Source organism: Ciona intestinalis, chromosome 10, assembly GCF_000224145.3.
Source record: "Ciona intestinalis chromosome 10, KH, whole genome shotgun sequence".
NCBI classification, from domain to species: domain Eukaryota; kingdom Metazoa; phylum Chordata; class Ascidiacea; order Phlebobranchia; family Cionidae; genus Ciona; species Ciona intestinalis.
In genome coordinates this window covers 708,717-720,247 of record NC_020175.2, presented here as the reverse complement: position 1 = coordinate 720,247, position 11,531 = coordinate 708,717, and the positions used below count along the sequence as shown (strand labels likewise).

The 11,531-nt window shown below is 33.5% G+C and overlaps 2 protein-coding genes across 4 annotated transcripts; both read left to right on the top strand.

Annotated features, from left to right (window-relative positions):
• Positions 1 to 580: 580 nt before the first annotated feature.
• LOC100175983 (nicolin-1) lies at positions 581 to 6,282 on the top strand. Of its 3 annotated transcripts, none has more exons than XM_018813846.2 (8): positions 581 to 736; positions 1,787 to 1,936; positions 2,290 to 2,364; positions 2,817 to 2,921; positions 3,821 to 4,133; positions 4,475 to 4,576; positions 4,957 to 5,126; positions 5,414 to 6,282. In XM_018813846.2, the coding sequence occupies exons 5-8, from the start codon at positions 3,960 to 3,962 to the stop codon at positions 5,640 to 5,642; spliced, it is 675 nt and encodes a 224-aa protein (XP_018669391.1). In that variant the 5' UTR covers positions 581 to 736; positions 1,787 to 1,936; positions 2,290 to 2,364; positions 2,817 to 2,921; positions 3,821 to 3,959; the 3' UTR covers positions 5,643 to 6,282. The 3 variants fall into 3 exon arrangements, with proteins under 3 accessions (XP_018669391.1, XP_002126766.1, XP_018669392.1); XM_002126730.5 differs by having other exon boundaries at positions 582 to 736; positions 2,817 to 2,913; XM_018813847.2 differs by lacking the exon at positions 2,817 to 2,921 and having other exon boundaries at positions 582 to 736.
• Positions 6,283 to 9,116: 2,834 nt separating this feature from the next.
• On the top strand, positions 9,117 to 11,028 carry LOC100187050 (acidic phospholipase A2 CM-II-like). Its single transcript, XM_002126681.5, has 4 exons — positions 9,117 to 9,255; positions 9,436 to 9,572; positions 9,701 to 9,825; positions 10,184 to 11,028. Exons 1-4 carry the CDS (start codon positions 9,145 to 9,147, stop codon positions 10,324 to 10,326), a joined length of 516 nt encoding a protein of 171 aa, XP_002126717.2. The 5' UTR covers positions 9,117 to 9,144; the 3' UTR covers positions 10,327 to 11,028.
• Positions 11,029 to 11,531: the final 503 nt, after the last annotated feature.

Below are 11,531 nucleotides of genomic sequence, written 5' to 3'. Positions count from 1 at the left end.
ACGATTTATTACGTCACAATCGCGGTCTGTTACGTCACAATAGTGGTATATTACATACGTTATAAGACGGTATAGCCTTGTTTTCCCCACTGTTTTAACGTAGGAATCAAACGTAACAATACGCATTCTATGACGTAATAATCCAACCTTGGTTTAATTTATAACGGCTGATGTGGAAAATACGGTGACGCAGCACGATTTCGCGCACTTTCAAAGTTAATTTTCGACACGAACGCCCGAGTTTTTTCAAAAAAAAATTATACAATGAGTATCAGTGAGACCTAAGGAACATTTTGAAACCAAAATTTCAGGTGGCCACCAGCTAAAGGATTACCAGCTGCTGGAAAATGTTAGTGGTAGGGGTTGATTGTTAGGGGTTAGTGGTTAGCAGATAAGGTGGGGCGAGGATTTTCACTAGCACCAAAAGATATATTCATAGTTATTTGATTTAAAGTGTTAAGTAATTAATTTTAATGTAACATGACCTTTTGTACCACAAACATAGAAGAAACATACACCAGACCACAAACCTCACAAAACTGCCTAATATTATACAAAGATGACATTTCTTCTGTTTCTAGAATGACATTTATAAATATTTCCTCAGCCTATAATTTTCCCCACAACACCTGCACCTCAGATTGCTCCAGTCAGTGCTTCAGTTTGGATTGTTATTGCTGCAGCCATTTATCTTGTGTTGGTTACAATTATAATTCTATTACGACAGTGTTTAGTGGTAAGTATGTTTATTTTAACTATACGCTTTTTAGCATTACATTAATATTGTAATATATCATTTTTATTTCTGTTGAATTTTAAAAAACTTCCTGCACATTTGCTAAAAGATTTTATTTGATGTATTTTTATATGCCTACAAGAGTTTATATAATATCACAATGTTAATTGTTCAAAGAGCAATTGTAAAGAGAAATACACAAGTTGTAGAGAAGGTGTTTCTCACTATCTATGTGGACTTGCATGTTTGTATGCAGTTGGTTCATCAGTTCAGGTTAGAGCTTGTAAAGATTAGTTCAACACTTAAACAGAATATATGACCATTAGATTGAATTGAGCAATTTATTACGCTGATAAATAAAACAGCTTTTTTAAATATTACATAATTAAACAGAATATGTTTAATCAGCATGGTTAAGATTAAATACAACAAGACAATTTTTTGAAGAAAATTAAGTCATTGTAATTTAAAAGTGAAACCAAGTTTGTATACAAAGTTGTGTTAGGACTAGCATAGGTCGGAGAGCTTTTACTTTTTGGTAAAGAAATGCTGTGTATTTGTGTTATAATGGTTAAGGAAAAAGTTTAGTGGAATTAAGTAAGAGCCAGAATATCAGGCATGAGATGTGTTACATATTGTGTTTAGAGTGTCGTTGAAAAGGTCAAGTGTTCAGATAAGATAGAGGAGGTAACTGTATACTAAATATATATAGAATATAAGTTGAATATTATGTATTTATAATATAAATATATTATTATGTTTTATTTCCAAAACAACATTTGATCAAATTAAGTCACTATAATACTACTGTTAATTATTTTTCATTAGACTTTAAAATTCCATAAACTTAGCTCTCCTTGTCTGTACCGGTATGTACTCCTAACAACAGGATAAAATATAGGAAGAAGACTTAAATATATGTAAAACATATGATGCCATTCCTTGTCCTTTTTAAAAATTTGAAGTGAAACCCTAACATTACTGAAGTCTGTATCAAAGAGATTTTTATCCAGCTGTAACTTTGTCAATGTAATATGTTGTATATTCCAGTCTCAAGGCTTTTGTACTTCTTGTTACTGCTGTGGTAAAGCCGACGAACCGAACGATTGTTGCGATTGCTGGATCTCAGTTGCTGAGTTTTGTAATTGTAACATACCAGACCTAAGATCTTGTTGTGACGCTATCTGTGGCCCAAGAAGGGTAAGTTGGGGAAATAAATTCAAAAATTTAATGTTTGTTAGATGCTGTTAATTATCAGCACGTTAAAAATGTTTATTCGCTTATGTATACCATTTGTAAGTGTTCTGTTTCGCACCCTTTCCCTCACTTAGAGGTTATGGGTTCTAGACTCAATGCTGCTACCGTTTTGGGTGTGTATGTACTTTGGCAGGACACCTTTTGGCTCCAACCCAGTGATTTCCTATCGGTTGTCTAAGTTAATTAGTAGCCATAAAAATGAATTTGGAACTCATAAAGTTACATATGTGAAAATTGTGATTATGCTCTCTCCACACAGGGATATATTCTTTAATTAAAACATCCTATTATTCCAGAGCTGCGTGGATTGTTGCGATTGTTCAGGTGGTTCTGGTGATTGTTTTGATTGTAATTGTTGTGACGACACAGGGGTAAGTTACTTGTGAGAAATCTGTCAATGTTTTTTTTTTTAATTCGTTTTTTGATCTTTTTTTTGAGGAATCTGCTTTTTCTTTTTTATATGGCTCATTATATTTGTGAAAAAAATATTTTTAAAAAATCTGTCAAATTTTTAAACTTTATGGCTGATTATGTTCTATGTGTCTAACTTAACTGTTTAATTTATGTAGTGTTGCCTGTATTTTTAATTTGATTTCAAATTATTTTACTTGTGTTCTATATAATTGATTTTTAATCTTGTCCGATGTGAAAAAATTTAACACCCAAAATCGTAACAAGTGTTGTTGCACCATGTATATATATGCCTGCTAAATTGAGACCATACATAACACATCTATGGTTGCTAAACGCATGTCTTCTCTGGCTAATATACCAACTGTGTATTGAAAGTGCATGAGAAATATACCTTCCATGATTCAAACAGGGCTGCAGTTCAGTGCACTGTGCGTGTGCTTGTCAGTCCCCAGACTGTGACCATATCAATTGTCTCTGCTTCGAAATACAACGATAAGGATCCACAGGTTGCCATGTAAATTGCATGACATGCATGACTGTTGTGCTTGTAGCCATCATAGAGATTTGAGTGTGAACTAACATTGTGCTTGATGTTGTCTTTCTTCAACCTAATATCTTCTGTTTGATTTAACATCATTACTAACAACACCATACTAATATATCAAGTCTAATAGAGACCTCTTCTTACCTTGCTGACCAATGTTTCAACAGCCAATACAATTCACTTTTGCCAGGTTAATAAATAGTGTGTCAAAGTGTTGGTCAGCAAAGTAAATTACTAGAGAAGCTTTATTAGATATAATAATATGCCCGACAGTGACAGCAACTTATACATACTACTCTAGTCCATATTGCTTTACGTTTGCTTGTTTTAACACTGGACCAAGTTAGTTTTATATACAGAGGCTTTATAACTGTACATTTATAACTCATTTCTTGCAGAGTCTGTTAGCTGTTATGAAGCTTATGCTTTAGACTTAGAGTCATTATAATGTAACTATAACAACAGCTGAATTAGTTGCTCTATCTCATTATGCTGGCTTGTAGTAATACCTCTAAACCAGGCTTACCCTGGTACTTTCTACACCGCAAGCATTATAACTAAAAGTTGAAATTTGTTCGGCAGGATTGCAGGTTTAACTACCATTGCCTTCTCTGCATTTAAAAAAAACTTGGGCCTTTGCTTGTAGTGCTATAGTTTAGTTCGGCCTATTAAAATTACCTTTAAAGTCTATAGCGTGGCAAATACAATAAACCTTCACTATTAAAATAACTATTGTGATAAGTCCTACAGAATGAATATTGTTAACTTCTTGTGGTAAAATTCGTGTTTTTTTTTTGCTAAAAAGCCCCGGAATTTTCTAGGTCTAGTTAAAATAACATCCAAATGAAGCTTTTTTATCTTTCCTTCAGCCTTCTACTTGTGAGTTTCCTTCCTGTCCATCTTGTACTGGTTGTCAATGCCCTGAGGTTGACTGCCATAAACCAGAGTGCGACGAAATCGCTTGCTGTTGTTTTACCATCAATTTGAAGTGAAACACCCAACATTATAATGAACCCATTAAGCTGCACTGTGAAACAACCTCAGTTCTTAAGCATTGGGGAAACCGTCTTCCACAGTGGCTGTGCTGTCATTGAAGTCTTGTTTCCTAACTATGGGAACGTCAATATTGGGAAGATTACGTTTGTGAACAACTACACAGCTTTTCTCAATATTAAAATCAAAGTAGGATATATTATATTATTGGCGGTGTGGGGTATCCCCTAATCATGTAATATCTCATATTTCCTAATTAGAGTTTTTAACAATTAACAATGCTTTTATAGTAAGGTTACGATTATATATTTCTGTAAATATTCTATGTTTACTGCCGAATGTGACAATAAAAAAAAATAATTTGTAATATGTGATAACTTTTTTAAATTTAAAATTACCTGTGACATGATGTTACAGTGATTCTCTCATTCATACTATGCTGTTTTACATTTATTTAAAATAGGACCCATTTTACTTTATTACTACTTTACAATACACAGTTTTAATTTCAATTTGATTCCATTTCTAAGGTGCAGGAGAAAACTAGTGATGGACATAAAAGCTTCAAATGGAAAACCCTCTTAAATAAACATCGACTTATGAAAAATCCTCACTGTGAAACTGGGAGTCAGGTTTACCATTTATTAATTATTTTTAAGTAGTTTATAAAAGTTCAACATTATTTTAATGGTTGTGTGTGTTGTACAATGCAGTTGTACGTATTTTAGTGTATTTAACAGTTGTGCTGTTACCTGGGTAAAAATGCAGCATCTTCAAATAATGCAGTGTAATTATTGCATTGTGTGTTCAAAACTTATATTTTTTGTTAATCCTAGTTAGTTCTTACAATATGTTTGAAGCATTTAAGTTTCTTTTAAAACTATTTTAAAAGGTACAATTTTATACACAATCATTTTGTTTGAATTGTTAAGAACTAGTACATATTCGTTTCTTATGTCACATTGTCAGACCGATGTATTACCTACCTATGCCTCATTCCCTTTCGTTACAGGATTACTACACACTACTACCAGCTGACTTCAAATGCAAGCCACACAATGTTAGCGCCATGCGTTTTATTCTATTCCAACCTTCACCTAACTGGAAAACTTTCTCCCTTGAAGAAATTTATGTTTTTCAGAAACCAAACTTGAGATCCGAAGCTTCGACTGCTGTCCCACAGTAAGATAACATTATTTGTTTTCTGTTGTGTAGGTGTAACAATTGTTATAACATGGGTGTTTCACACATCTTATGCCTGCTTACAAGTTACCATGTTTGTTACTTTGTACATCTCAAACCTTAAACTATGGGCCAAAGGTAGCAACCACATCTCCATGGGCCCAGATGATAATGAATTTCTCCTCCTGCCTGGCGAGAAAAGTGACAGTCTTTATAACACAGGTGTTTTGTTTCATACACCTCGTGCCTAAAGACACTGAACCATAATAAAATAATTTACTTTACAGTTGGTTAAAAAGTCCTCAAGATGAACTATGTATTGGGTTATCCAAGAATGATTCCAAACCATCAGATGAGGCTCGTTTATGTGGTCTTCCTGATCCTGAAGATCTTTCCCTCCATCTCCAACAGATGTGGATGTTAACTGATAAAGTAGAAGACTCAACTCCCAATGTTAGACTTGGAAGATTTGACATTGATGGATGCTATGAGATAAATCTTTTATCTTATTCTTGATCTTATCTCCTCTTGGGTCGATCAAAGGAATCATCGTTGTTTATAAAATACCAAATCTAAGTTAAAATGGAAATCAAACCAAACAGAAAAAGTCAAAACATGCAATGCACATAAAACAGTTAATCTGCAATAAGGAATCTCTGTTAAAATGAAAATCTAACCAAACAGAGTGTAAACTCTAAAACCAACCACATAAAACACAAAACTCATTTATATTCCTTTTAAATGTCACTAGGCTTTTTTAAAGTCTAGATGTTTCCAACAGAGCACACCTTGTAACATTGCTTAAACATTTTCGAGAAAATGGGTGCTGTTTCCCAACTAGTGCTTTGTAGACCCTTGAGAGTCTGCAGCATTTTAAGTTGCCACAAACCATTAAAGCTTGAGAACACCTCTCTATACTTCTATGATTCAAACTACCTTGCTATGGCTGTTTTGAAGCAATTTTAAACTAAAAGTTGTATCTTTTTATACTTTTAATAGGTTTTAATAGTTTAACATTAAGTTTGCGAACTATATTTCTCTCATAATGCTTTATACCAAGTAGGTGCTGTTCCTTTGTCAAATTTATATTTTTTTATATGATCTTCATATAAATGTGGTAGCTGAACACTGTAATATAAATTCTATTTGTAACATATGTTGTTTTAGAATTGAGTTTGTTTCCTGTCATGAAGGATTTTCAGTTTAATATCTTCTGTTTACAGTTTAACATAGCGAGGCAGAGCACATCATTATGTAGTTACAAGCAAGCACTGCACAGTAGTAGTAAGTCGTTATTTAATTCATGCATTGCGAGATGTATTCGTGTATGAAACAACCACGTTTGTCTTATACGTCTTTACTCTATGGTTTAAATGACAAGTATCCTCACTATTACGCAGTGTATACAGTACTGTAAAAGCGGTTGTAAAGAATCAAACAGTGAAAAGAAATTCATTATTTAATCAGAAATTGCAAAATAAGTAATGTATAAGACGAGACTATTTTGTTTATGTATTTTTATGTAGGGTTAACATTAACAGTATTCTGTACCATCACGCTACGGAGTGTGCAGTATGCTACTATTAAGAGCCACGATTGTTGTTGTCGAGTCTTATGATTCATTCTTCGTCGTTACATAGAGACTTCTGTTTAACCAGAGAAGCAACGAACAAAAGCTTTTCAGGTGTGGTGAGGTGAAACGAACCTTTTAGTGCGGTATGTACACCGAAGGCCTAGTACTAAGGCGTATGTCAGTTTCTTTCCGTTCTAGTGCGTTCTAGTAGACTTAGTTATAGTGAAAAATCTGGTTTGTTAAACAGAAAGGCACGTTTCATTGAGAGGTACTGTCGATTTATTGTGAGCATATGTTATGCTATTGAGTATAATGACTTCAGTTGCGCTGGTTCCTGGTTAGACTACTTAAGACGATTATGACTACTTAGAGAAGCACGTATAAGTAAAGTACTGTCGTTTAAAAACGACTGATAAGTATAGTAGGGCGGGAGAATATGGGACACCTTTTCAACCTGTTTTCTTGTCCCATTTGGTAGTAAACCGATAACATTCAAAGAATTATAAAACCTCACGACTCTTCGTTAATTGTTTAAACGACGATCAGGATATCTGGATATTATGTGATAAATGTTTCCCGTCTTTTCCCACCGTACTATATAGTACATTGGTGAAAGCAGAGTCGTATAAACACCGAGTAGTCCAACTGCCGTCTATGTGTGTCCAAAATAGAGCAAAAGTGGTGACTTTGACAATGGGTTTAAACGAACTTGTTAAGTTTTGTTTGTGTTTTCCTTTTGTGAGAAGGTGTAAAACAGCTTCTATTTACCTTACCAAACATTTTTTAGAAAAAATGTATAAATTTAGCCGCATTAAATGACTAAAATGTCGCAAATCAACCGCTTCTAATTCTAATTTTTGACTTTTTTTGACACAGAAAACAAATAACACATGCTTTTTACATTTTTCAACCTTTAAATTTGTTTTTAGGCTCAAGTTTTTCTGTAATTTACCGAAAAACATACATTTTCCCTATACCTACTGTGTTATTTTGGACCCAAATTGCCGTTCAATTTGTGTTTTACGTAACAATGGGTTGGACTACTCGGTATTTCTATGGCTCTGGGTGGAAGATGGGACACCTAAGCACATATTGCCAAATATTTCCAAAGTCAAAATAGATGACGGTTTTTGGGTAATACCACGAATTAGTACTATCATTCCTTTATTAATTGACACCAATTTAATAAAATATAATAAAACACACGAGGAGTTATTTAGCGATCCGCACAACAGGTGAAATTTTACAAATTTGAAAACACACAGGATAAGATGGGACAGTTTAAAATCATTGTTAATTTTGATTATTAAGTGTATTTATAAAAAGAATATACGTAAATAACACGAAATAATACAGTACGCTTTGAAAATTAGGTCTAAAAATTCTTTTTCCTGTCCTACACTGCTATAGTTTTTAACATGTTACCTATACATTATATTATTGCATAACAATTGGTATTGTTTGAACGACAATGGGTAATGTTCGAACATAAATGGATAAATATTGTATCCTACAAATGTATATGAACTTGTAATAACAGAAAATTGATAATAACTATTGATAAAGTTTTTATTTTTGCTACAAATTGGGTATTACTGCTCTGTTTTTGGCACAAGCCACTTATAAATTATCACCAAGTGCAAATGACCAAATTTCGAATATATTTTTAAAATATTATATTTTTATTATATCAGTATCTTATAGTTAAAAACCCCCTGAGGTATAAATTACTAAATTACAAGCAAATCTTTAAAAGTTTGGCAATGGAAACATACAAAACTACAATGTGGGGGAAGATGGGACTCTAAATTGAAATATAATTACATTAGCAGTATTCTGCAACTTGTAGTTGACCTACCGAGTTTAACAGGCTGTGCTAGTTTCTTTGTCATGTAAACGTCATAAATATAACGTTAAATCGATATTTCTTTGTTGTTTTTATCTCAAATTAAAGTCATATTGACCCCTGCCTATTTTCTTCATGCTTATATCTCAGTGTTTTTTACAAAACTAAAACTAGTTTTATGAGACAAAATCAAACTATACGAAATATTCAAGGTTGTTGTATGAAGCTACGAAACTAGTTTAATCGTTCGCACACCCAAACTAAAAAAATTCATTGGCTTTACTATGATTTAGAGAGCATTAAAAAATAGCACTTTACTATTTCGCATTTTTTTACCTGTTCAAAGTAGTATACTGTTTTATTTTAAATATTTTTTTTAATGTTTAAAAACAGTAATCAGCTTTGACGGGCGTTCTATAAAGTCGTGATAATACTATCGAATAATTCTGTAACCTTATTTTCCTGATTATCATTAAATGGGGGTCCGTAAAAAGAAAATTAAAAAAAAGTCTCGTCTGACAAAGTGTCCCATCTTCCCCACCCTACTATACATGTTATTGCGTATATATAGTAACTTGAATTGTGCTTCCAGAGTGGCCATGATGGTTAGGCTACTTTATTTCGTTACAACTGTTCTGTTGTATTTAAACTTAGTAGAGTCATGCTTGATGAAATATGACTTACCCAAACCAACCGACGACGATGCTAAGGTACAATGTTTACTTAAATGAACTCGTAAGAAAAATACTAAAGTCTTAGCACTTAAATGAATAAATATACTTATTTGTTTAATCGTGGCTGAGAAACGTCGTTAGCTATAACACGAAAGTTTTATTTTACACAATTCTGTCGCTCAGGAGTTACCACGTATGTAACTTTTTATGCTTTAGGTTTACAAGTCGCAGTTGGGACAAGTATTGGCAGCTCAATTAAACACGAATGTTGGTGCGGTACAGAATGATTATTTGAATTATGGTTGCTATTGTGGACTGGGTGGACAAGGGGTTGCCCTGGACGAAAGTGACAGGTAGGCATTTTATGATTACAATTGGGGAATATGAGATGTAGCAGTAGTAAGTGCTAACGGTATCCCGTTTTGCCCCCAGTACTGTATATGCATACTTACATTTCTCTAACGATAATAATGTTCCTTAGATGTTGTCAGTTGCACGACCAGTGCTATGGAAAGTTCATGCAAACTTATACATCCGGTGTATATACCGACACTTATAAGTATAAATTTCATAAACAAAATCCCGATGCAACCAAAATAGAATGCTGTAAGTATTTCTCCATAACAGTTAGGTTGTATATACTCAATAGGGGGCTGTAATGATCATGATGTTTCGGTAATAAGTGTTGTACCCTTATTTTAACAATAAACGTGTTATATTGACCGTTGTTTTACCGCTACTTCCCGGTTTTGCTTTTGTATAATACTAAGACCTTTGTTACCGTGACCAAAGTGACAAAATAAGGACTTTATTTCATTTTAATCGGCGAATTCAAATTGAATGAATGAATGTAACTTATTATGCTCGCGTGGGCGGGAAACGACAGTCGTTATAACACGGGTGTTCATACACCTCGTGCAAGCTTACGAGTTACCACGCATGTTACTTTGTGGGTAAATTACAGATGACGACGTGGGATTAGAACAAGCAAAATGTTTGTGCGATAAGAATCTGGCAGTTTGTCTACAAAAAGCAAGGCCTTCTTACACAGAGTCAAATCGTGGTATTCGAAATTCCGATCCAACCCGATGTGACCCAATCCAGTAGAACTGTTCATGGCACTGGGCTAAATTTATAGTAATTTTACATAATTTTTTTCACATTTTGTAGGTATAAGGGGTAAGGTGGATACCGTTAGCACATTTCCTATATTTCCTAATCGTGTTTTAACAATACACAACGCATTTTTACTTTTGGACTCGCAGTGATACCGTTAATTAATATGCTGTATAGTGTGGTGAGGTTAGCTGGGACACCTTTAGCACATAATATCTAAATATCCTGATCGTGATTTAAACAATTACTAACAGTCAATGGAAGTCGTGGGCATATAGTTTTATAGTTTCTTGAATGAGTTTTGTTTACTACTAAATGGGGCGAGAAAATAGAGGTAAAAGATGTCCCGTCTTCCCCCACCCTACTGTATATATTCTTTATTACTACCAAAATGGACGGTATAAGGCTATAAACATAAACCATCTCACCCCACTTTATATAGCCTACTATACAAAAACAACTGCTATGACAAATGATTAATTTATCATCAACGCAAATCATATGTAGTAGATGTAGCTAAGTGTTTTGTATTTAATCCCTAATTTCTATAAGCCCAAGGTCACATATAATAGTATTGTATTATTATCCTTATGTATATAATATGCGTTGTGATGGTATGCGGAGCACACACTAGCTATTGCACTTAAGAGTAAATGTGCGTTTTTACTTCAATAAAAAGACGGTACAATCGTGTGTTTTTAGTTATATTTGTTGGTGAAAAAGTTACATTTCCAGCGGCTTTCTTTTGTCGTTGGAATCGTAAGGTGCTCTTAATTCTGATTTTTTCATTCGTTGCGGAGGTTTGTTTTTTATTATTTTTTATTTCGCCAAAGGTTTTTCTCACCAGTTGCGTTAACTTAGTTCTTTTTAAAAGTTTTAGCTTTCGCAGATAATTTTTTAATTATCACAAACACATTTCAACATTTTAACTTACTCTTATTGTATATATAGTCGTTTGCCTCACCTGTCTGTCTTTTATTCTACACCATGTATAGGCTATACACGTGCGTTCTTATTATTGAAGGTATATAGTAGGGTGGGGGAAGACACCTTTAGCACATACTATCAAAATATCCTGATCGTGTTTTAAACAATTAAAAACGGTGTATCGGGGTCGTGAGGATATAGTTTCATAATTATTTAAATGTTCTTTGTTTACTACTAAATGGGTCAAGAAAATCGAGTTAATAGGTGTC